The sequence below is a fragment of the Pipistrellus hanaki genome (genome assembly GCF_964339955.1).
Source record: "Pipistrellus hanaki genome assembly, chromosome: 1".
NCBI lineage: Eukaryota > Metazoa > Chordata > Mammalia > Chiroptera > Vespertilionidae > Pipistrellus > Pipistrellus hanaki.
In genome coordinates this window covers 56,291,980-56,315,367 of record NC_140503.1, presented here as the reverse complement: position 1 = coordinate 56,315,367, position 23,388 = coordinate 56,291,980, and the positions used below count along the sequence as shown (strand labels likewise).

At 39.6% G+C, this 23,388-nt stretch overlaps 1 protein-coding gene across 1 annotated transcript in view; it reads right to left on the bottom strand.

Annotated features, from left to right (window-relative positions):
- FBN1 (fibrillin 1) overlaps window positions 1-23,388 on the bottom strand; it is a 230,424-nt gene that overhangs the window by 43,846 nt on the left and 163,190 nt on the right. Inside the window, exons 33-43 of the mRNA XM_084898386.1 lie at window positions 16,908-17,030; window positions 16,648-16,770; window positions 14,745-14,870; window positions 12,880-13,002; window positions 11,055-11,177; window positions 10,593-10,757; window positions 7,591-7,659; window positions 7,369-7,494; window positions 6,099-6,221; window positions 5,331-5,489; window positions 2,211-2,282 (exon numbers count right to left, since the gene is read on the bottom strand). Coding sequence (XP_084754512.1) covers window positions 2,211-2,282; window positions 5,331-5,489; window positions 6,099-6,221; window positions 7,369-7,494; window positions 7,591-7,659; window positions 10,593-10,757; window positions 11,055-11,177; window positions 12,880-13,002; window positions 14,745-14,870; window positions 16,648-16,770; window positions 16,908-17,030 — 1,332 coding nt within the window. The remainder of the gene's footprint in view (window positions 1-2,210; window positions 2,283-5,330; window positions 5,490-6,098; window positions 6,222-7,368; window positions 7,495-7,590; window positions 7,660-10,592; window positions 10,758-11,054; window positions 11,178-12,879; window positions 13,003-14,744; window positions 14,871-16,647; window positions 16,771-16,907; window positions 17,031-23,388) is intronic.

Genomic DNA, 23,388 nt, shown 5'->3' with positions numbered 1-23,388 from the left:
ATCAGCCTGTGGGTAGTTTCACAAAACACTCCAGAAGCTGGGAGAGGATGTAAAGCTTTGGTCTATCTGCCTCACACATCTTTCCAATTCTCCAGGTTTCTATTACTGTTGTTGAGATCTTTTCATTTACTATTGTGGTCCAGAGTCTCTGAAAGGCGCTTTGCCTAAGTTGTAAGAAGATGGCCATAGAAGTATGTGGAGCCAACAAAAAGATGCTATAATTTCAGAAGACTCCCCTCTGAAACCAACCTGTCTTAAAGGAGAAATTTGACAGGTCATCCATTTATTTTAGACCCTTTTCTAAAGGGCTTGATTTTGTGTGAAGGCAAATTGATCTCTTTAAAAATAAAAGTTTAAACATTTTAAAAGTTTTATTGTTATTTTGAATACAGGTAATTAAGCTTTTAAATTTTTCACACATTTGTCATTCATGTTGTTAAAAACATATACAAATAAGAACACAGCCTTGTCTGATCAGCAAACAAACAACAACCTAATCCAACAACAGAATGGGTTAAAACATGAAATAGCATATTCATGTTTATTTGTTTTATATATGTGATATATTATCATGTTTAACAATAACAGGCTGGGTCAAATTTCTAGCCATTGTTCTGCATAAAACAGCCAAAGGATATAATAAAAATTTATATTTTCTTTTCCTGTCTGGATTTCATTTGAACTTCAACATGGAGAAGTTTATATTTTAAGACAAGATTAATAAACTTGCTATAGTTTTAACCCCATACGAATGGGCTCTATAGGCCAACAATCTTAAGGCCTTTCAGAAGAAGAGTATAAAGCTTAAATAAAACAAAGTTTCCCAGTCATCTAAATATTTTGTCATGGTGGAATTTGGTACAGTAAGTATACTGCTCACTATCACGTTTCCAGTTTTCAAGAGCTAGAGTCAAAGCAAGCTGTGAGTCAGGATGGATTCTGGCCCTAGCTCTGTTATTAATTAGCTAGGTGACCTCGGCCTAGTCCCTTCCCTTCTCTGGGCCTCTGTCCCCTCAACTGCAAAGCAAGGCATTTGGACTAGATGCTGTCTGGGATCTTTCCAGCTGGACTAGCGGGTGGTGCTAAGGCTGTTTCGAGTCCAACAACTGCCAGCCTTGCAGGGCAGGCCTATCTGGGAGCACTCCTGGTCCTACCACGGAGACTCATCACTACTAAGACCACTTACGTTCGAATCAGAGAGTCTAGGGAGATGAAAAGTTCTGTTTTGGGGAGGGGGAAAACAAAGCAGCTGGGGCCAGGTGTTTTATGCCGGTGTCATTTAGCAGTTTCTTTTTCCAAACCATGAAGTTTCTTTGGACGTTGACTAGACTGTGGAGCCATATGGATTTGGCACTAAAGGAGCTGGGCTGATTGCTGGACCAGACCCTTGATTTCTTACACAAAGTCATTGGAAAGGCTGAAGTGGATTTCAGTTTACTTATTAGGAATAAGGTGGAACAAAGCAAGGGATGATGTTTGCTCCTCCACTCAATTGCTCAGATGAAGGAGGGGCATCTAAGGATATATATATAAATCACAGAGGCACTTTGAGACTGCAATAGCTTTCTACTTTTATGTGATTTGGTTTCAAACCACAGAAGCATTGCCTCGTTGGCTGACCGCTGTGCAATACTTCTGACTCTTGCACAAGCATCTCTAGCACTATAATGGTCTCTGCTTCAGTTACCAGTTAGAAGGATTTTTTTTTTTTAATTTTATATTTGGAATTCCTAAAGCAGATGACCTGGGGAGATTCCATGAAAGACAAAATTGATCCACAAGAAGGGATTTATGTGAACAACCTACACACGAGGATCAGTACGAAAAGTAGTATTAAATGCATGTCTTAGAAGGCAGGATTGGGAATTACAGTCAAATCTAACGTCAACTGGCCCTGCTCCCAGAATCTCTCTCTTTGTTGATGACTAGGGTTGGTTTAACTAAGCTTGATTGTAATTTTGTGAAAAGCCTTCCAGTCCCCTTAATCATGAGCAAAAAATGCTGCTGCCAATTAGGTGGAGCTTCCCCGGGGTGTTTGCACAGTTCATTTCAAACTAAGAATCAGTGTTTCAATAAATCGAAATGACACTGTTTAATGAATTTTCCTTCTAAGGGGAAAAAAAAAGCGAATTGAGAAAATAACAATGTGTTACCCTTTTCTTAACCCAAAAGCAAAAGCAGAAAGTTCCAACAACAGCATCATAACTCACCAACAGGTAAGCCGGTGTAAATGTCAATGACGAAGCCTGGCCTTTGACTTCCACAGAGTGTAGCAAATTCATCTGGAAGATCAGACAGAGGTGGGGTGAGGGGCATAGGAACAGGGGTCAGCAAAGAGCAATGATTGGGCTGAAAGAATTTACTTTGTAAACGTTCTGGAAAGATATTTATCTATATATTGAAGATTTTAAAATAAAAAATAAATTTGAAAATTTCTACAGATGTTATAAGCTTGCCCTGAAGATGAATGTTGAAGGAAAAGTGACCTCATGTTGATGTCATGAGGGACAAGCAACGATCTCCCCACTATCTGACACTCATTTGTATGAACTTGCCTGTAGGAATTTGGGTTTTTATAAGGGTATTGTTCACCTCTGAACCAAGGACTGGCAAGAGTTCTCTTTCCACTCTGCATCAAGGGGAATGCCTACAAAAGCCATTTCCTCAGTAGACTGGGGAAGACCATAGTAAGTCTAGCCAAGTTCTTGACTTCAGGTCTATTAATCGCTAATTCATGCCAAACAACCAACTTACATCATTACTTCAATTTGGAGCTGGATTTCTTTTGGTGCTGTACTCTTGCTTTCTCCCTCTCTCTCTCCTGACCCTCTATCTTTCTCTTGTGCCTGAATTCAGCAAAGTTGATAACAAAGAATGAGCTAAATGTCATCTGCTGTCCCTGCTGACTCTGAGATTTTGTCATACTAGATCACTACTATAACTATTACAGCATGACATAAATTTATGTTCAAGATGGCCATTGCCTTATTAGTCAAATCCACTGAAAATGAGTCAATGGTTTCTAGATGTAAATGTGGCATGTTCTTTTCCTAGTGATTTATGTCTTAATCTATGAGTGTCCACTTCCAATAAGTGTCATGCCAAAAGGCACTGGTCGTCCAGGAAAATTTCAGGGACTCCTCTAATGTGTGCAGATTGCATAGGTAATGAAAAGCCATGATTTAATTTGGTCAATATTCAATATGAAAAAAGACATCTTACATTTTAGTAAGAGTATGCAGATGCTTAAACCTCAGACAGGCACTTATGAAAGTAAATGATAATCTTTACCAGGGCTCTCCAATGTGGTCTTTAAGGGAATATACAAAGATCCATTAAGATAAAAAAAAAATACTAGAACTTCTATTTAGCTTTGAAAAATCTAATTTGAAAAGACTTTTGTGTATATTTTATAAAAATAAATTCATTTTCCAATATAATTAAAAACAAATAGATAGAGACATATACACATATATTTTTATATGTGAATACACACACCAAGTGAGTATAACCCACAGGTATTTTTTTAAAAGGTATGTATCATCAAAGACAATCAGATAAGGGGTCAGCAAGTTTTTTTCTTAAAGGAGTAAAGAGTAAATATGTTAGGTTTTTCAGGCTGTGCAGTCTCAACTATCTCATTAAAGCAGCCATAGATAATGTAAAGAAATTAGTGTGGCTGTGTTCTAACAAAATTTTATTTATGGACACCAAAATTTGAAGTTCATATAATTTTCAGGTCATGTAAATATTATTTTAAGAAGTCTGTTCTGCTCTGGGAGAACAGTTCAGTTTGTTAGAGCATCATCCCATGCTTCACAAGGTCACAGGTTCACTTCTCTGTTAGGGTACATATCTAGGTTGTGGGTTCAATCCCCAGTTGGGCATTTATAGGAGGTAACTAATCTATGTCTTTCTCTCTCTCTCTCTTCATCTTTCTTCACTTCCTCCTCCTCCTCTTCTCCTCCTTCTCTCTCAAATAGATAATAATAAAAAACACCCACATCCTTGAGCGAGTATTAAAAAACTTTTGTTTTTGTAATTTAAAAAATTAATAATTTTTTTTTTCATCCATTTAAAAATGCAAAATTCATTCTTAGCTGTGGTCCATATACAGATAGGTGGTGTGTTAGGTTTTGCCCATGGGCTACATGTAGTTTATCAACCCTGGTTTAGCGATATCTTGTAGAGTAAGGTAATTTACAATTCTAAGTGATAGATACTACATTATTTCTGCAGTAAACAATGGATGAAATGGTACATTTTACTCAAATAAAATGTCTCATGTGTTATCAGGTAGCACTAGACATATTATAGATTTGCTATATTACAGATCACTGTGGAGAATGAAGTAGCACATTTTGTCTAGAATAACAAAATCTCAGAGTCAGAAGGGACCGCAGATGACATTTAGCTCATTCTTTATTATCAAATTTGCTGAACTTTACTACAGAATACACAATAGTTGACGCAATCTAAGTCATCACATTAGTAAGAGATGTCATCATGGCCTGCATGAAATATGCCATCTAGCACATGCTATAATAACAGTGCGCCAAAGTTCCCAGTACATTTACTCCAAGGGTATAAATGATCCTTTTTAAAAAACAGGTAAAATTATATAGATCTTTCTCTATGAGGATAGAAAGAGAAATTTCTCTCAGGTCTCAATATCGAAAAGAGTTGCGCTTCCTTTTAGTGCTGAGTTTGCTCCATGGTCATTGAGACTCTTAAGCTTGCTCATGTCTCCCTTGTTCATGTGAGCTGTTGGGAAGTTTGGAGCCAAAGTTAGTGTTCATCTCTGGCGGGTGTTTGGAAATTCCTGGCTGGAATTCTGTGGATTAGCCTCGCTCACTTGCTCCAAGTTTCTTGCCCTTGTTTGCCATTTGCCTTAGGCCATCTTGTTTTACATTTGAATCTTTGTGGGCTGCCTTAAATTCTATTTTGGAATAGGACTAGTTATAAATAAGTTAAAATAATGGGAATATGGTTTGCTTATTTGTCATACTGCTCTGGATGATGTTTCCAGTGTCTTAGACGGCAAGCTCCATAACAATGATAACAGTATTTATACTTTTGTGATATGCTGAGTATGTAAGTCTGGTAAATGAATGAATATAAAAATTAGAAAGCATATTCTGAACTTAAATTTTCTGCTGGAAAAACCAGGATCAACAACAAATTTAAATATTTGTCTTTGTGAGCTCATTTTTTTTTCTAATGAAGATTAAAGATGCACCCTTCCCTTCCCTGGCTGAGACCCATTCCCCCAACAATCTATGAAGAATTGATTTACCTATAGTTTTGGTGATGGTGAAGCTAAAACTCACCTGTGCTGGGGATGGGACACTGTTCACAGGGCTTATTCCAGGCTCGGCCAATATTGTAGGAACAGCAGCACATCTTCTTGGTCATATTGAACAACAGTTCTCCGTCACAGGTCTGGTTGTCAGCATAATAGTTTCTGTAGCATAAACTTCTTCTCATATCTGGAAGAAAGGAAGAAGGAAGGGATTGGTGATGCCATGAGGATTTCTAAAGGGATACTCAAGCCATAAGCTTCTTTCGAACAGACTTTGATAAGGGCAAAGCCTGTTCTTACACAACTTTCCATCTACTTATGGTGCCATAAGAAAAACAACAGCTGAGAATTATATCCCCTGGTAGTTGGTGCCACAAAACTAGGTCGTTATGTAGCTGTAGCAATAATAAGCTTTATATGACTCTCCACCCCGTCTCCTAGTAACCATTCTCCACTGCTATTTGGCAGTGATTTTCTCATTTCCGACTCATGATGTTTTAAAACTGCAGGTCAGTGCTGTAAATATAATTGCATAAAGATACACCCAAAGTCAAACAAAAGAAGTACTATTAAGCCATTGTTTGGGATTTTCCAACATTACAGTTTAGAGAAAACTCCCAACCACCCACACGAGGCGGTGAGAAAAGGCCAGACTCATGGTTTAAAGGGGAGGTGGTTCTCACGAAGACAGTGCAAGCAGAAAATAACATAAGGACTAGTTGCTGGGCCTGTAAGCTCTTTTTTTTCTTTGCAGATGAGAACCAACCGTGCGTTATTAACAAAAGCCTGGACTTACCCATGCAATTATTCCCCCCGTTCACTTGCATGTAGTCTGGAGGGCAGATGCAGGTGTAGTTGCCAACGGTGTTGTAACATGTCCCTGGACCACAGATTCCTGGAGTTTCACATTCATTCACATCTGTAATCCAAAGAGAAAGGGGTATGAGAAGATGGACACTTCACTCTTGGGAATAGCCTGGTAGTCAGAATCACTATGAATGTTGACAAGGAAGGAGAAAGTCTGCAGAGCACTTTGAAATCCAGACAAGAGAAACAGATGTTTAGTTCATCAGTGTCCTTTATCTGTGCTAGTGTGGATGTGCATTTTCATAAAAGGAGGTTTTAGCAAGGGGAATTTTGTTTCTAGTATGAGTTCCTAATAACTGAGTCCATAACATCCTCAAAGGCATGCAGAGATGGAATTGTGGAGAAAATATAATTCTCAAACATCCTTCAGAAAGACAACTGTGTATAGCACTTCATATGTTCACAAAATCCATGGAAGGATATTATGTATCCAGCCATCGAGAGCTGGATTCATGAACCCGGATTGGTATGGGGGCATGAAAACAGGTATTTCACACCTCCTTCCCTATTTTCAAACACAGGAGTTGGTTCCAATTTTTGTTAACTCCATGGATCTTAGAGCTGTGTTGTTCACACAGAAATGTTCAACTAACACTCAACAAGGTTGTCATTGAGGCACCCAATAAGCCTTTTGGAGAACCAGAGGACTACTTTTCCTCCAGGATGCAAGGACGTCTCTTCTCTAACTAGTCCTGTGACTCTTGCATGTAAATGAAATCCCCCTCTCTCAGCCTGGTCTGTAGCCCAAGTCCTACAGCTAAAAGTGGCCAACAATCTCTATCTTTCCAGGATGAACAGGAGTCATCACATCATGAAACCAACTGGGGCCACCTTTAAGAGAAGCTAATTTAAATGCATTAGTAGCACTAAGTGGAGAAGGGCAAGAGGAAGAGCCCAGAACTGCCCAGCATATAGAAGTCACTGAAATGGGACCTGTGCATTTCTGAAAAGCATGGAAAACTTTTGTAGGCCTAAGTGTAAGTATACTTTCCACAGGAAAAGAGGGAGGTTTGTGGCATCTTGGCTTTATGAAAATGACATTATGTCAGTAATGTTAGTGCACACTGCCACATGTCATATTTACCTGACTACGTTCCTATTTAGACCATTGTGTTATTTTGCTAAATTTCAGTTTTCCTGGCTTTTGAGGTCAGTTCTCAATATTGGAAAGAACTTATCATCCTATGGGGGCCATTTACCATCACACACGCGGGTATCTTCATTCAGGAAGTAGCCCGTTGGACAGCGGCACTGGAAACTACCGAAGGTGTTGATGCATTTGCCGCCTTGGCACAGCCCGGGAAGCTCCTGGCACTCGTCAATGTCTGTCAAAACGAAGACAACAGTGTTTCTTCAGCATTGTCAATAAACCCAAGGAAGGTCAACATGTATGCTCTTTCTGATAAAGGAAACAGAATTACCTTCCAGTATAACAGTGATGGGGTTGGGTCGAAAACCTTCTCCTCCAGGACAAAGAATTTTGTACTCAGCTATGGGAAAAAAAAAAAAAAAATCAAATTGAGTTGTTTTGAGGATAAAATTTCTAGCAATAATATCTTTGAGAGAAATGTTGACATATCCAACTGCACATATTCATTTGCAGAAATCTCTAACAGTGACTCCCCCACCCATCTAAAGCAAGTTAATATCTCTCTCTATGCTCATCATTTTCAAAAGGCTTTTACTATGGCCACTGTCCTCAGTCTCTGAACCCTATACACACTCCCATGGCCTTATGTACTTGTGAACTATTTTATTCCTCATCTCTCCCCTTCTTTCTTTTTAAAGATTTTTTTTTTCTTCTTTTCTCACAGACTCCTCCAACTTTATGTATGATTCAGCCTTACTTCCTGGAAATCACAGCTTCCATAATAATGTTAATCAGCCTGTTTCCAAAACCCTTCACAGACAGAGCCTTAGGAAGAGCTGTTCTTTCTGGGTTTCCATCCCTCTTCTCTCCATAATGACGAGAGATCTTTTTTGCCCTCTGTTTAACTGACAGTAATACTGATGCCCCTGACCAAGTTTTTACAGTGCTCTTTGATTCCCCCCATTAATTCTCTGACCCAACTACTTCATTCAGAAACATTTATTTCAGTGCCATGCATCAGCACTGTAATACATATAGGAACACATGAATAAGAATGACCCTAACCTGCTGGAAAGCCATGGAGAGTATCTATCATGGTCCTCATGTTCTTTCATAATTTGATAATACCTCTCTTGGATTTCTGAAATTTTATGCATATATACACATAAATTTAAATATGTGTATATTCCAGCTTTAGCTCCAATCTAGTTTGGTGTAAGGTGGACTTTTATTTGCTAATCATTATTAATCAACAGAGCTGACTCCCCCACTTAAACATCTTGGTTTGCTTCTTTCAATATCAATAAAATTACCCTCCTCTTCCTCTTTTACCCTTTTTTCTCCTCCTATTTTTGCTGTCTATTACTCCTTTTATGTCTTCACTTTCACATCACACCCTTCCTTCAAGGGCCAGTTAAAAAAATGCACAGTCATGCCCTGGCCAGTGTGGCTCAGGTGGCTGGGCATCACCCCATGCACTAAAAGATTGCCGGTTTCATTCCTGGTCAGGACATATTTCTGGGCTGCAGCATGCAGGAGGCAGTTGATAGATGTCTGGTTCTCACATCAGTGTTTCTCTCTCTCTCTCTCTCTCTCTCTCTCTCTCTCTCTCTCTCTCTCTCTCTTCTCTCTCCCTTCCTCTCCCTCTAAAAAAAAATCATTAAAAAAAAAGCACATTCATTAAGACCATCCTATGCCAGACTGACTTCTTTTTCTGAAGAGAAGATGGGAGAAGGAGATGCCTGCTGAACATTCACCCTGTGCTGAGTGCTCAGTCATTTCATTTAATCCTATGAGGCATTTTATGAATGAGGAAACTCAGGCTTGCTAAGCATCTTGCCCAAAGTTACGTGAGTGGCATGAGATGGAGTCCTAATTAGAACCAGGTGTGCTGTTCCTCTCACTCATGTCAGTCTTCCCTTTATTCTCCCTTAGTGAGGCCTACACTGAATTATTGCTTATATGCGTGGGCCTTATTTTATTAGACAATATACTCTTGGAGGGCAGGATCTAGTAAATTTCATCTTTGCATACTCAAGGTACATACTTTAGGTACTCTAAGAGTACTTTTAGAAAAACTTAATAAATGGGCTTTTATCAAGGAAAGAATCAATGCCTGTCCCTGAAATATAGTGGCAACCATACTTTGGTAAAAACTGCTGTTTGAATTTTAACCTTTCTAGTTTAACTCTTGCACCTGATTAAACACGGGGGCAGGGTGGGGGTGGGGGTGGGGGGGTGCAGAAAGCTATTTACCTTAGCTTTCAGGTGGAGACTTGGAGGCTAAGGCAATTTTCCCATGCCTGGGACCAGGAGCACAGGAGAGTAATTCCTACTAACTCAGTAACCTTCAGAGATAGAAACTGTAGATAACCTCTGAGCTCTGCTTCTATGTTATAAGCTATTGCAGGATAGGGCCACATTCCAATGTCCAGCAGGCTGTGACTAGCAATGACCCTGCAGGCTGACCCCAGTCTTTAGAATGTAGTCTGTAAGATTTAGAATTTAGAACAAAGGAAAATTCCTGTGGTTTGAACCTTTAAAAGGGATTGCCTACCCCTGAAACGGTGCGGTCGTGTGGAGACCACCTGCGTGTGGTGCTCTCGCGTCTGTCCTGGCCAGATATTTCAATACATCTTTGCCTGCTTTTTAATTAATCATCAGCCTCCGGTGGTCTTATTTTGAACCCAGGGTTCGACCCCATAACATCTCAATATACCCCATAAGTAGCAACCATTGATTTTTGCCAAAGAAACTACATCTGACTCTGAATCATTCTGGGGGACACACTTAGAAAAAATGAGAAGCCTTTTATTCTTTTCAGGATATATTATTTATGTCTTAAAATCATTCTAGAACTTTCTTTAAAGTCATACCGTAAGAATGGAATGATCTTCCATCATGTTTGCTTAATTAATTGCTTCTTTTTAAAAAACTCAGGGACACTCAGATTTGTCCTAGAACTTTTGAAACAAGCCAATAGATGACAAAGGAGAGACCAATCAATGTGTCCCTGGAAGGGAAGCACTATAAGTGACTGAGCCTGGAAGGTGTTCTTTAACATAATGGGATCTGCTTATCCCTCAGGTAGAAGGGAGCTGTAACCTGCTCCACCTGACCTCTCAGTGCAAGCCAACTGGTGACACATTCTGACCACCAAATTGGGAGCAGGCCCCCTCGACAAAGCAGAGAGGACTGATCTCCTTTTGTGATGGAAGAGTAGAGACTAGTGGCAGCTTCTTCCCTCTGGGGCTTCTATTCTGTGTATCTATATAGCAAGGAGATTGGGCCTAAACTGGAATAATGATAATAAAGAAGTGGATGTTCACTTACAGGTGTTCACAGCAGGGCACAGCTCACAAGGAGTCCCCCAGGCTTTCCCCAGAGAACAGCAGCAGGAAGCTTTGGACACACCAACTCCAATTTCATTGCTGCAGGCAGTATCTCCATTGTCTCCTCGAGGCCGAACATCCAAATAGCAATTTCCAGAGCGGGTATCTATTTACCATATACAAACAAAAAAGTGTCAGGCAGATTCTTTCTACATGGGGGCTGAAAATGTAAATCCATTTCAGAAACTGTCTCAGAAACTATTTAAAAACAAAATTTATTTTTCCGAAGAAACTAAATTGGGAATTTACCTACAGAAAAGGAATCCGAAAGTATAAACCAACTTGAGGGAATGTTTACATTTTCATATTATTACTTTTTTTAAAATAATTGAGGATGGAATGTTCAATGCTGCTTTAAAAATAATAAACAGTATGCTTCTCTGAAAAGTTTTTAAGACCTTACCAACACAGCCAACTCGAGTGGGATTCAGCTCAAAATCAGGTGGACAATCACAGGTATAGCTGCCTGGAGTGTTGATACAGTTCCCACTGATACACGTCGTTGGATCCAGACATTCATTAACATCTAAGACCAAACAGCAAGGGGCAGAATTGTCACAAGAGCCCACGTGGGGAAGACATTGCCATAAAATAGTAGCTCCCAAATCTAGGCCTCCCAACGAGAATTTTCTAAGAATTATTCGTTATAATTACACCTAGAAATACAGTCTTCTACTTGTGAAATACAACCCCTCAGGGAGGAAGGAAATATGTCATAGTCTTTGGTCTTTTTTCCTCTGGAACACATTTAGCATTCAAATTTGTCATCAAGAGGAAATATGACTTGGGAACTCGGAAAAATATTCCAGTCAAGGTAACTGAAAGCAAAACACGACTGTGACCTCGGTCAACCAGAAATTCAGACACAGGTTTTAAGAAAACGTATGTCATATGTGTGGCTTGTTATTTCATCAAATTAGAGCACGATGTCCCAGGGAACCCTCAGGAGCAGGCACTTCTGCTGCTTTCCCCGTTGGCTGTGCTTGCCCTGGTGCAGCCCAGTGTGAACACACACATGCACGAGGCTCAGCGTGTTTCCTTCCACAAGGCCGCTCTTTAAGTCTCTCTCCTGTCACTGATGCTGGTTTGAGGATTTCCCTTTCAGTTTCTAGTCTAAAAATATGTATAAAATTCCAGATACTTAGGACATGGGTTTTGGCAAATTCCAGCTCTGTGTAATCCTTTAGTTTGTATTAAACACTCACAAAATACTCAAGATCAGATAAACAGGGATTCAGAGAGGAGAGGTTGAAGAATGAGGTTGATACCTTCTCCTGGGGACCTCCCCCTTAGACCTGGAACCTGTAGCAGAGAATGATTTTGCTCAAATCTCATGGGAACTTGGAGGGACAGGGCAGACTCACAGAAATGAGGTTGGATAGAATGATGCTGATGGCGATTTGGGGCACTGAGGAGAGGCTATGGCATGTGGAGAGGCAACTTCCTGTGTTATGCTAGAAGCCCAGCTGGGTATCATAACTGTTTTTAGGAAAACCAAGAGAAGAATGTGAGGCTAGTGCAGAGCAAACTGGGGATAAACCGAGGGTGGAGATGCAGTTTACGGTCATAATCTGGAGAGCCACTGAGTCATGACTTGTGAGGGTTACTGGGAAAATCTCTTTCTTCTTATCCTTGGACAAAGGGCAGACAAAGATGGAGAAGTGCAAATGTCTCTCAAAGTCTTAACTGAGTGCCAAAGCGAACAGAGTAACAGTCTATGGTCAAGCCCATAGCTTTTCTCATGTTTTTCGTGTGTTCCCAAAGAGTTCTTTGCTTTATATGAAGACGATCAACGTATTACAAATGGGTGGCCTGAGAACCACATTCTCTGGTGACCACTGGCAGGTGAGGGCCCAGAAGGAATGAGTATTGCTTTGGAGAAGACAAGGAGACAATCCAATCCCATGGCCTTCGGAAGGAACTCTGAAACTGCACGAAGGAGAAAAGGAATGGCTGGGAAGCTTTATAGCCGGCGCACCCCTGGGACATTCTCTGTAGCTACAGCTTGATTCTGAGTTTATAAACTCTGCTCCTTCAGCTGCCTTGAACTCTCTCCTATGGATCATCATGTACAATAAGTTCCAGGTCTCAGAAAATGTGATCCCTCATGCTTCATCCCAGCTTTTTGTTTGTGACTCTGAATATCTTTATGGGATCCCAGCAGGGCCCCAACAGCCAGGTGCCCTGGCACCCCTGGAAGCAAACTCTGATGCCAATGGACACCTTACCTGTGCAGTTCCCGCCACTTCTGTCCAGTTCGTAGCCAATCTCACATTCACAACGGAACAGGCCAGGAAGATTGTGACAAGTTCCAAAAACACAGATGTTTGGAAGGGAGCACTCATCAATATCTTGGAAAGAGGTAAAAAAAAAATTAAATTTATTTTTTTTACTAAAGAAACTGCCTAATATAATTCATCAACTAAAGTTATTAGGAAAATCAGGACTATCAGACATAAATCTAGGCACTTCTATTGACTTTTAGATGACTTGCTATGAATAAGGAAGTCTTTTAGGTGAGAACTTACTTTTTCTCAGCCTCTATTACATGCCAAGTAGTGGGCTAAGCATTTTACATATATTATCTCATTTGTGGTGTTTCACACAGGCCCACATCACTTTTGTAAAGAGCCAAAAAGACCACATTAGCCTAAATTATTATTATTTTTAATCTATCTATTTACAGTTTTCGTTGTTGGTTAAATTTTTGAGAATTACAAAGGCTATGTGGTAACTTTGATAATCAGTTTTCTAACTCTCTGTGTCCCTATGTCGTGCATTTACCATTGTTGATGGAGATCTGAAAAGTGCAGAAGCTTCTTCTAGGCCTCTGTCCTGGCCTCACATTAACATTCTGCTTGTGTAATTGACACACGGGCACATTTTCAGCCGTGAGACTGGTTTTAAATAGCCATGACCACTCTGCTAGGGATGATTTATACTAAGAACAAACAAACAAACAAAACCTCCCCTTGTAGCCTTAAGAGAAGCAAAACTTTGAATGCAACTATTTATGTTACCAGAGGTGGCACAGTACCTGTTTTCCTTGGATGTTTGGAATAACAAAACTAAACAAGGCATTAGGCACATGACCAAGAGCATAATCTAGTTTCTTGACTCAGAGGAATTTTATATCAAACTTTGCATACTAATATAAACTGTATAAAGAATACCCAATGATTCCATAACACAGTATTTATAGAACTATATGAGGGAATTAGTATATATGTCATAGCTAAAGATTGATTTTGAGTTAATGTTCTATTAACAGGCAACAACTATTAGTTAAGAACATTAGTCAGGGTCTTGTTTAAATTTCTATTGTCAATCCGTTATCACTTGTTTATTTCTCTTGAAATCTTTTTAGTTCACTGTAGCGACTAATTCTTCTCAATGAGGGACAATGTGCTTAAATTTCACATATGTAGGCGAAGAGAAGAATCCCGCATCACCTAGTGGGGTCTACCGTTAGCCAACAGGCTCCCAGGGCTCTTCCTGTCTGACTGACACTTATCAGAAAGATAGAGCCTTGTGCTGAGACATAGCATGACCTATGGCATTATCCCAAAAGGTTTCCTCCTGGACAGATTTGCAAAAGACATTTAGAGACCATGTGAGACATATGTACCCAAGACATTATTCTACGTGGAAAAGACTTCTGCTCGCTGTTATTTTAAAGGTTCCATTTCCAGAAACTAAACCATAGTAGAGACTCAAAATTGTGTTTCTATATCTAAAGAGAATCCTTCAATAGGCTTTTACCAGGGGACCAGCACTTTGAGTTCTTTCCCCTAGCAATGGGGACAAAGAGATTGCATTGAGTTACACACACGTGGTGATCTCTTCTCACTTATGACCAACAAGTGTACTGTCGCAGACTATCTGGCCATGGTTTTGGATGTGCAGCTTATGGCCAGAGAAGACTTTCTCTGCACAAAGAAAAATGATCTGGCTGGAGACCTAATCCCTTCACAAACTGAGTTGATGAGGTTGAAGCCGAAACGCATTTTGGCTAAAAAATAAAATCAGGAATGTGTAAATAACCTAATCTCATCAGGCCTGCAAGGCCCCCAGCAGCCTCCCCAGCAGTTACCTTCGCAGGCTTTCCCGTCAGCACTGGGCACGAAGCCCATGTCGCACTCACAGCGGTATCCTCCCGGGGCATTTAGACACTGGCCATTGCCACACAAGTTCAGATTCTCAGAGCACTCATCCAGATCTACAGCCAGGAAAAAACACAAGTTACTCTTTCTCCATTAGTTTTCCCACTCCTCAAGTCCGACAATTTTTATAATTGTCAGCTTCCTGAGTGCAGTGGTGTTTGGCCACACTTTGTCCTTGACACATTTAAGCTCACTTTTTGAATGCTGATATTGAATATTCAGTGAACATGGTGTTCAGATGCTAAATCATCACTAATGATGTAAAATGAGTAAGTTAAACAAATCATTCCAACCAAGGCTTTTTCCAGCAGAATCATCCACATGAAGACACATCCATGGCAGGAAATACCAGCATGGTTTGTGCCTATTTTTTAAATTTCAGATTCAGCTCAGAGGGGAATCAAAACAGCTAGACCAACAATGATAGAGGACACCAAAAAAATCCCATCTGCTTAATCTTAGTGAGTTTTGTTAATAACCATGGGCATCAAAGGAGGGAGGGGGAGAGAGACATATGTACTACTATTTGTAACACTTTAAACAATAAAAAAAATTAAATTAAAGCCCTAGCCAGTTTTGCTCAGTGGATAGAGCATAGGCCTGAGGACTGAAGGGTCCTGGGTTCAATTCTGGTCAAGGGCACATGCCTGGGTTGCAGACTTGATCCTAAGTAGGGTGAGTGCAAGAGGCTGCTGATCAATGATTCTCTCTCATTATTGATGTTTCTAACTCTCCCTTCCTCTCTGAAATTAATTTAAAATATTTAAAATTTTTAAAAAATAATCATGTGCATTAAATATCAAACACAAGAATCACACGTGCCTAATACATGAAGCACTAAATATTTTCTAAAAAGTAATGAGAGGTTTATGCTAACCAAACTTCACTGGGTTAGTATGATACAACTTGCAGAGTTACAAGTATGATACAACTTGCAGAGAGTTACAAAAACTCAGGTAGATCACTTACTGGGTCCTTGCCTCTTTTTCGTTTGAATGACTTTTTATGAGCAAAGTGCTCAGGATAAATTAACACTTCAAGTCATGTGAGCAGCTATGCTACATAATGGTCAATGAAAAATGGATCTTGGTATCTTATTTAATACCAAAGCCCTGACATAAAAAGGATTACTGCTTTTATGTGTTCATGGAAGCATATGTATCATACAGGGTGGGCCAACATAAGTTTATAATTGTGAGTACTGGAAACAGTTTACTCTTGTACTATTATTTATTAATTAATTCTTATATTACTTATTATTAACCTACATTTGCCCACCACTATATTTACACAATCACTAATAATCTATATTGAAAAGAAATATAGCAATTCATGTTAATTCCATGACTATTAATTATAACTGAAGAAAAATGTCATAGATATATTGTAAAACTTGAAGTGAATGAATTCCTTACAAAGCAGTTGGGAAATTCTTGCTTATACCAATGTAGGGTGATAGTGATGATGAAGAAAAACATATACTGCCAACATGATCCAGAACCTAGCTTCCTACAGCATGAAAAACAAGTCAACAGTGAGAAATGGACACAAAAATATAAAAACTAAAGTTTCAAAAGGAAGTGTGACTTATTTTAAATTAATGACATCACTAGATACAATGAGATATATAGAGTGCTAATAACTATATATATAATGAGCTTCTGAGATTATCCTAACTGACCTAGCTCCATTTACAAGGATCTAGTTTCAAAGAACTCATCTTTTATGTTGAAGACATCCGTAACTGACACAGCCTTCAGAAAAGAATTGATGGTCTGAAAGACTTTGCTTCTCTGACTGCTATTGACACAGATGTTTCCATCACAAACCTACCTGTGCAAGTGAAGCCATCACCTGTGTACCCCTCCTTACAGAGGCAGCGGTAGGAGCCCATGGTATTCTTGCAGTCTGCATGTTGGCTGCACATGTGGGTTCCATTGGAGCATTCATCCAGATCTGAAGGAAACAGAACATGCCATTATGAACAGAAAGTGTGTCGTTGAACATCAATAATGCACACATTAGATTTTTCTTTACAGAATTCATATAATCTCTGCAGTTCATGGGAAAGTGTCTGTTATTTTCCAACGCACCAGTGCACTTAATGCCATCTCCGATCCATCCGGGGCTGCAGCTGCATTTGAAGCTTCCTGCTGTGTTGGTACATACAGCGTGTCTGTCACAATTGTGTGCTCCGATTTCACATTCATTGATGTCTGTAAAAAGAAGCAGCGGCTTAAAAATACGTTTAGCACAGATGCCTTTTTTGGCCCTTGAAGTTGTAGCGATAACAACTAAGTAACGTCAAAAGTGGACTTACTTTCACACTTCCCACAGTAAAATATATATTGGTTTAACATCCACCTATATACTCTATAATACATAGATTGAACAGCTTTAAATTTCAATTTATAAAAGCAACAACATAATGCTACTTGCTATTATTGACTCTTAATTATTTTCCATTATGCTATGTAAGTGTCTAGTCACTGCAAAACCAAAGGGAACATTTCCCCGTTGACCTTAAAAAGTGAGTTGCCTCATGTTCTATGGTATTAACATTCATGGTCAAGCATTTCTATATCCAATATTTTTATTAAGTCAATCATACAGACAAAGGAATGCAATGTGCTGGTATATTGGTAATATTCTATATATTGAATATATTTTCTATATTCATATTCTATGTAGTGAATATATTTTATTCTTAAATGTAAAACACTATTATATAATTATGCATTATTTTTTATAACAGTTTTATGTTAGGTATTGCTAATTTAAGCATTTGCAGAGAATGTTCCTTAAGGCAGTGTGTGAACCTTCTTTTCTCTAGCTTCTTAGAGTCCTAGCACGTTGGAGACCCAAGTCTTCTTGCTTGGTTATGTAAAACTCAAATCAATCCAATGGAGATGTCTCTGTAAAAGGAGTACCAAATTAGGGTCACATTACTAAGACTCCCAATTCTTGAAAGTTCTCCATTCTCCAAATTTTCCTTTCCATATTTAGCTAAGATAGATTCTCTAATATGAAAGTGTTACCCTACAATAAAGAATATAAATGGGTTTGGTTTGTTTTTTTTTCTGTGAAGTTTTAATTTAAAATAAGTTTTATGCAGTTGGTCTTGTCTCCATTTCTAACACAGAGCTCCTAAAACCTTGGAATTTCCTAAATGATGAGAGTGAGGAAGGTGTCTTTTAATATGTTAATGAGGGGACTGTAAGCAAGAGGGCTGGTTGGAAGGAGAACCATCCCTGTGATTAGAGACTTAGAACTTTCAGTCCCACTCCTCTGACTTAGGACAAGGTATGGGGAGAGGGGTTGGAGGGTGAATCATTCCAAGGCCATTCATGCCTATGTAAAGAAGCCTTCATAAAATTCCAAAAGAACAGGATTCGTGAACACATGGAGATTCAGCAAGAGCATGGAGTTCCACATCCCTTTCCCATGTTTTGCCCCATGCACCTCTTCTATCTGATTGTTACATCCAGACTTATATCCTCTGTATAACAAACTGATAATCTAGAGAATAAACTGATTTCTTGAGTTCTGTGAGCTTCTCTGGAAAATTAATCAAATCCAAGGAAGATGTGTGGGAACCTCTGATTTACAGCCAATCTGTCAGAAGCACAGGTAACAAACCTAGACTGGTGATGAGCACTTGAATTGGGACAGTCTTGTGGTACTGAGCCCTTAACTTGTGGACTCTGACACTATCTACCTGAAGCTAGTGTCCAAATTTCATTGAATTATAAGACATCTTGTTAATGATAAAAATTGGAATTAGTACCATAATCTTATTTCCTAAAATTAAGCCATTAGATAAGGAAAGCCAGGCATCTAAACTAGTAATCAACTTTTTTTTAAAAAATTATTTTTTTTATTAACTAAGAACAAGAGTTCATAGGTATGGATGACTCTATAGAGAAACCAGTGCCTAACACAAAACTTGGGTTAAGAAGGGTAATTTTGGCCTATAAAATGTTGCAAGAATTTTCAGTGATTGCTTGAATAGTGGCATGAATAGGAAACTGGGCAAGAAACTTATGCGTACCCTTTTGTTTACTTAAGAAGCCCAATTAAATGATTTGAAAGTGTTTGCAAACCCACTGTTTGCCAAATATTTCATCTGAAACTCTGACATGGTCCTAGGCTCTTTGGCTTCTTCAGAACTTCTAGAAGAAATGCAAAATAATAACATTTCCATACCAAGTTATTTTGCAGTGTCATTAATAATCATAAGGTAAAAACACACCTGAAAGAAAGTTCTTACAATTACAACATGTTTTATAGGTGACTTTAATGTAACCTTGGCAGCCACATGAACCTACTGAGTATTAGCAGGTCAAGGGAGAAACATACCAGGCAGCTTTAGACATGTGACTGGGAGCTTAACCAACTGGATAATTGAGCCGGGCACATTCCAGGCCTGCTCTGGTATAAAGGTGCTAAGTAGGCACCGGAATTCAGGAAAGTAAGCCTGATCTAAAGGGCCCCAACCAGAGCCACGGACATGTCTCTCTTCCTCAGATAATCACTCCCCTCAGAGTTAATGATACACACCAGCAATTCTTGCAGAGTCCTCTTAATTTCCCTCTTTTATTTGTCACAATCTCTGAATTAGGTAGAAATAATGAGCTTTAATTGCCCAAGTCCTAGAGCCCCAAAATGTTACAAAATCATGAGATTTTCAAAGTGAAAAGAATTTAGAATTCTACTTTCCTTATCCTCAGTTTCCAAGAAGAAGATACAGAAGTTCCCAAAAGCATGGGGACTTCTGAGGGCCTCACAGCCAGGGAGGGGCAGAGCCAGGGCCACCAGTAACTCCCTTTCCTTGTCCACTGCTTAGTGCTCTTTCCCTTAGGCCTCAGCTGCCTCCTTGGGCTGATTTCTTTAGATACCCAGGACTTTATATGAAGCCCTGCTTTATGGAGTTTTCAAAATCTTGGTGAGTTTAACAGACTCCTAGAAGATTTCACTAATCTTTCCTACTAAGTATAATTTTCAGACATTAGCCTAGCCTGACATTCTAGTAATTCTGTAATCCCTTTCTTTCCAGTTTTCTAATAACCAAAGGTACCTTTATTTTCATATGAACTATTTTTACCTTCCATATTTAGTGTTGCAATTAAAAAAGCAACAATTTCTTTTAAAATGAGAACTGCCCTGCCTGGTGTTGCTCAGTGGTTGCACATCAAAGGTTGTTGGGTTCAATTCCCAGTCAAGGGAGCAGTACCTGGGTTGCAGGCTAGATCCCTGGCCTAGTGGGGGTATGTGCAGGAGGCAGCCAATCAATGTGTGTGTCTCTCTTTCTCTCCCACTTCCTCTCTCCCTTCCACTCTCTAGGAAGCAATGGAAAGAATACCCTTACATGAGGCTTAAAAACAACAGAAATTAAAAATAAAAGGAGATACTCCCTTCTCTCTAAATTATTAATAATATGCTAATATAAATTTCTAATTCAAGAAAATGTGTGCAATTTCACCACACATTTCCAAGGTGAAGAGAAATTATATTTGCAAGAAGCCAAGCGTCATGGGCTTTAAGATACAAGGAGAGAGTAACTCAGGAGCCAATATTCAATTCCCCATGTTGTGAATGTCTGTATATCATCATTTCAGTGTCTTACACTCTCAGTATGTGACATGTAAATCAGAAAGAGTTGGTCATAGAGTGTAAAGGCATCTCTGCATAAAAAGTTGCTGCATGTGTATATGTGCATGCATGTGCCAACTATTATTCCTTAATCGGTTTTGTGGCAGACTTGGGCCTAAGACTGCACGCTGTAATAAAAACAAACAGAAGGGGAAACTGAGCCATAAAATAAACAAGCAAACAAAAACGCTGCATTCTAATTACAACACTCCAGTCTTCAGTAATGTGAAGGAAACACAGCACGCGTCTGCCAAGAACATCTCTTTCTGTACAAATGTTCTCTTTCCCCCACAAGTTTGCTCCAGACAGAAAATTCCTTTTTAAGATTAAGAATAAAGCATAAGCCAAGGAAAGCAAGGGAATTCAAACTTAGGGCTGACACTGCAGCCTCCGTAACCCCACTGGAGCTGCCTCACAGACTCAAAGGTCCTATGTGCAGGGCTCCCTGGAAGGGCAAGGGTGTGGCCTGAGCAGACCCCAGGCGCAGGCTTGGGTGTGTTCCACCGCCATTAGAACAAGGGCTGTGCTCTGAGCTGCTTGGCTGCCTCTGACAGTCAGACAGGGAGAGGCTGTGTCGCCCACACAAACACCTGCATTCCCACCCTCTGGGCATCAGTCACGTGCTGACACACTGTGGCATCTCCTGGATTAGGCATTGGGGAAGGGGACGTTTGAGTGAATGGAGAGGCCCAATGTGAAGGCTTCTTGGATTTCTTCATTTGAATCCAAATTTGGAGCCAAGACCATTTCACTGAACACCCACCGAGTTTCCACAGGCTGACAGCCAGTGGAGGACAATTAGTGGTGATAAGAAGCTGGAAGTAAGTGGGTGCAAATTGTCACTGAATGCTGGTGGTTTTGAAGGATATGATTCTCTCTTATGGAGAGAACATTTCTGGCACCATTTCTCAGGTAGAGAGAAGCACACAGTTTGAGAAATGGCATTACCAAGAAATCTCGCTATTTTAACTCAAAACAACTGATGCTAATGGCATACCTTGTTAACTGATGGAGTGAGCGCAATAGGGTGGAAGGTTCTTGCAAATTCGCTTGTGAAAGCCAGGACCCACCAAGGATGGCGCCCAGCAGCAACCTAGTTTTCCTCTTTCTGATTGGTTGTCTACCGGCAATTAGGCAAAATGAGCAGCAGAAGCTATGTGTGGGGCCACAGAAACTCTGTAACCCAGCAAGCTCCCTCAAGCCGGGGACAGAGAGCTGCGTTCTAGATTCAAACAAATGTGCTTTCTCCCACCATTAAATCGAACATTCCCCTCAACCCAGGATTTGGACAACGCTTACGGAGAAAAAAAGAAACTCTTAACATCTGTGTAGGCTGGGAATGTAAGTCAGTGGGTGGATTCTGAACACTGCTGAAGTGATTGGGGGGGGGGGGGGAAACATGTTTATTTGTTAAAATGGAAACAATCAGTAATGACAAGGGAGCTGAAATATTTAGACAAAGCTGTAATGGAACCCAGAGAACATTTTTCTAGTTCTCGTGACACCGAGTTCCTCCCTATGAAATAGTATACATATTTTTATAATTCCTTTACAGGCTCTTATTTTAAATATATATATTATGTATATTATACATTTTATGCTTATATAGAAATATATATAAGATATCAAAACATAGTTCCAGGTCTGCTCTCCATTGTTATGTGTTGTGTGGCTTGCCTGTCCCATTAGGCGAGAACATATCTGTATTTATATTAGTTGCCTGGGACATTATAAACACTTGTGTTTAACACGGCTATCACCAAGGTAACCTTCTAGTATTCTAAGTTGGGAGTGACACTAATTTTAAACTAAAAGCAGGCTAAAAGAGCCCTAGTTACATGGGATTAAAAAATATTTTGGCTTGGATTTTTTAAAACTTGTTTTTAAGTATACCAGACGTGCTGCCAATTCCTGTTTGTGTAAGTCATTTTCAATCAGATGTGATACCCTTGGTTGTTAATAACAGTATTTACAGAGGCCCTCTCCCCCCCTTCCCCCTCCCCAATGCACTCTCTCCTTCCCTGCAGGGTGCTCGCCCAAGGGGAATGCTTGTATGACTTCTTCAAGCTCATGAATCAGTAGAAGAACCAGGAATAAAATCCAGTGTTCTTCTGCCTCTCAGGAAAAGAGCATAGGCCACACTGCTGTGATACCAAAAGGACCATGAGACTGGAGTCTTCTCCCTACAGTGCTATCTGGGTTTTACAAAATTAAAATTCATCTTAGGCTATAATTTGAAAGTAGGTGGATGTTGTCTCTTGGGAAGAGATAGAGTAATTTTCTTGGGCTTCCAATCTCTATTTCTGTTCACTTAATTCACTGAAAGTTTGCTGTTCCTAAAGTAAAACTGGTGTCATTTTACCTCATATGGGGTACACAGGTTCTTCTCACCACAGTCTCAGTATCTGTGCAAACTCACTTAAAACCAAGCTTTTTCATATAAAAGGGAAAATTTTTCTTCCTTGAAACTGACTTCAAGTGTGTGTCAGTAAAGAGTAGTATAGGATTTTGCTAGACTAGAAGTTATGTCTTCAATTAAACGGCTTCTAGACACTGTCTCCGTCTCATTTTACAATACCAACAGGAGCTACTATTTATTGTCCGGCTACTGAACGTCAAGCACTGTGCCAAGGGCATTATATCTCATTTACCTGAAATAAAATTAACATCACATGAAAATGTAAGCTGTCTGAATGGTGAAAGGCCTAAAATAATTGGCCTCTGCACATGCCCCTCTGAGCCGGAATTTGGAGCATACAATTCTAGAAATTTCTTTTTCTTATAGCTGAAGAGCATCCCATTAGATTAACTTCTTCCTTCTTAAACATCACTGTTTCCTGGGGTGAAGTTCAGTGAGTCCAACAGAGCCAAACATTGGCATTCGTCTCTATTGAGTAAAATGCAATATGAAACTGTCCTACC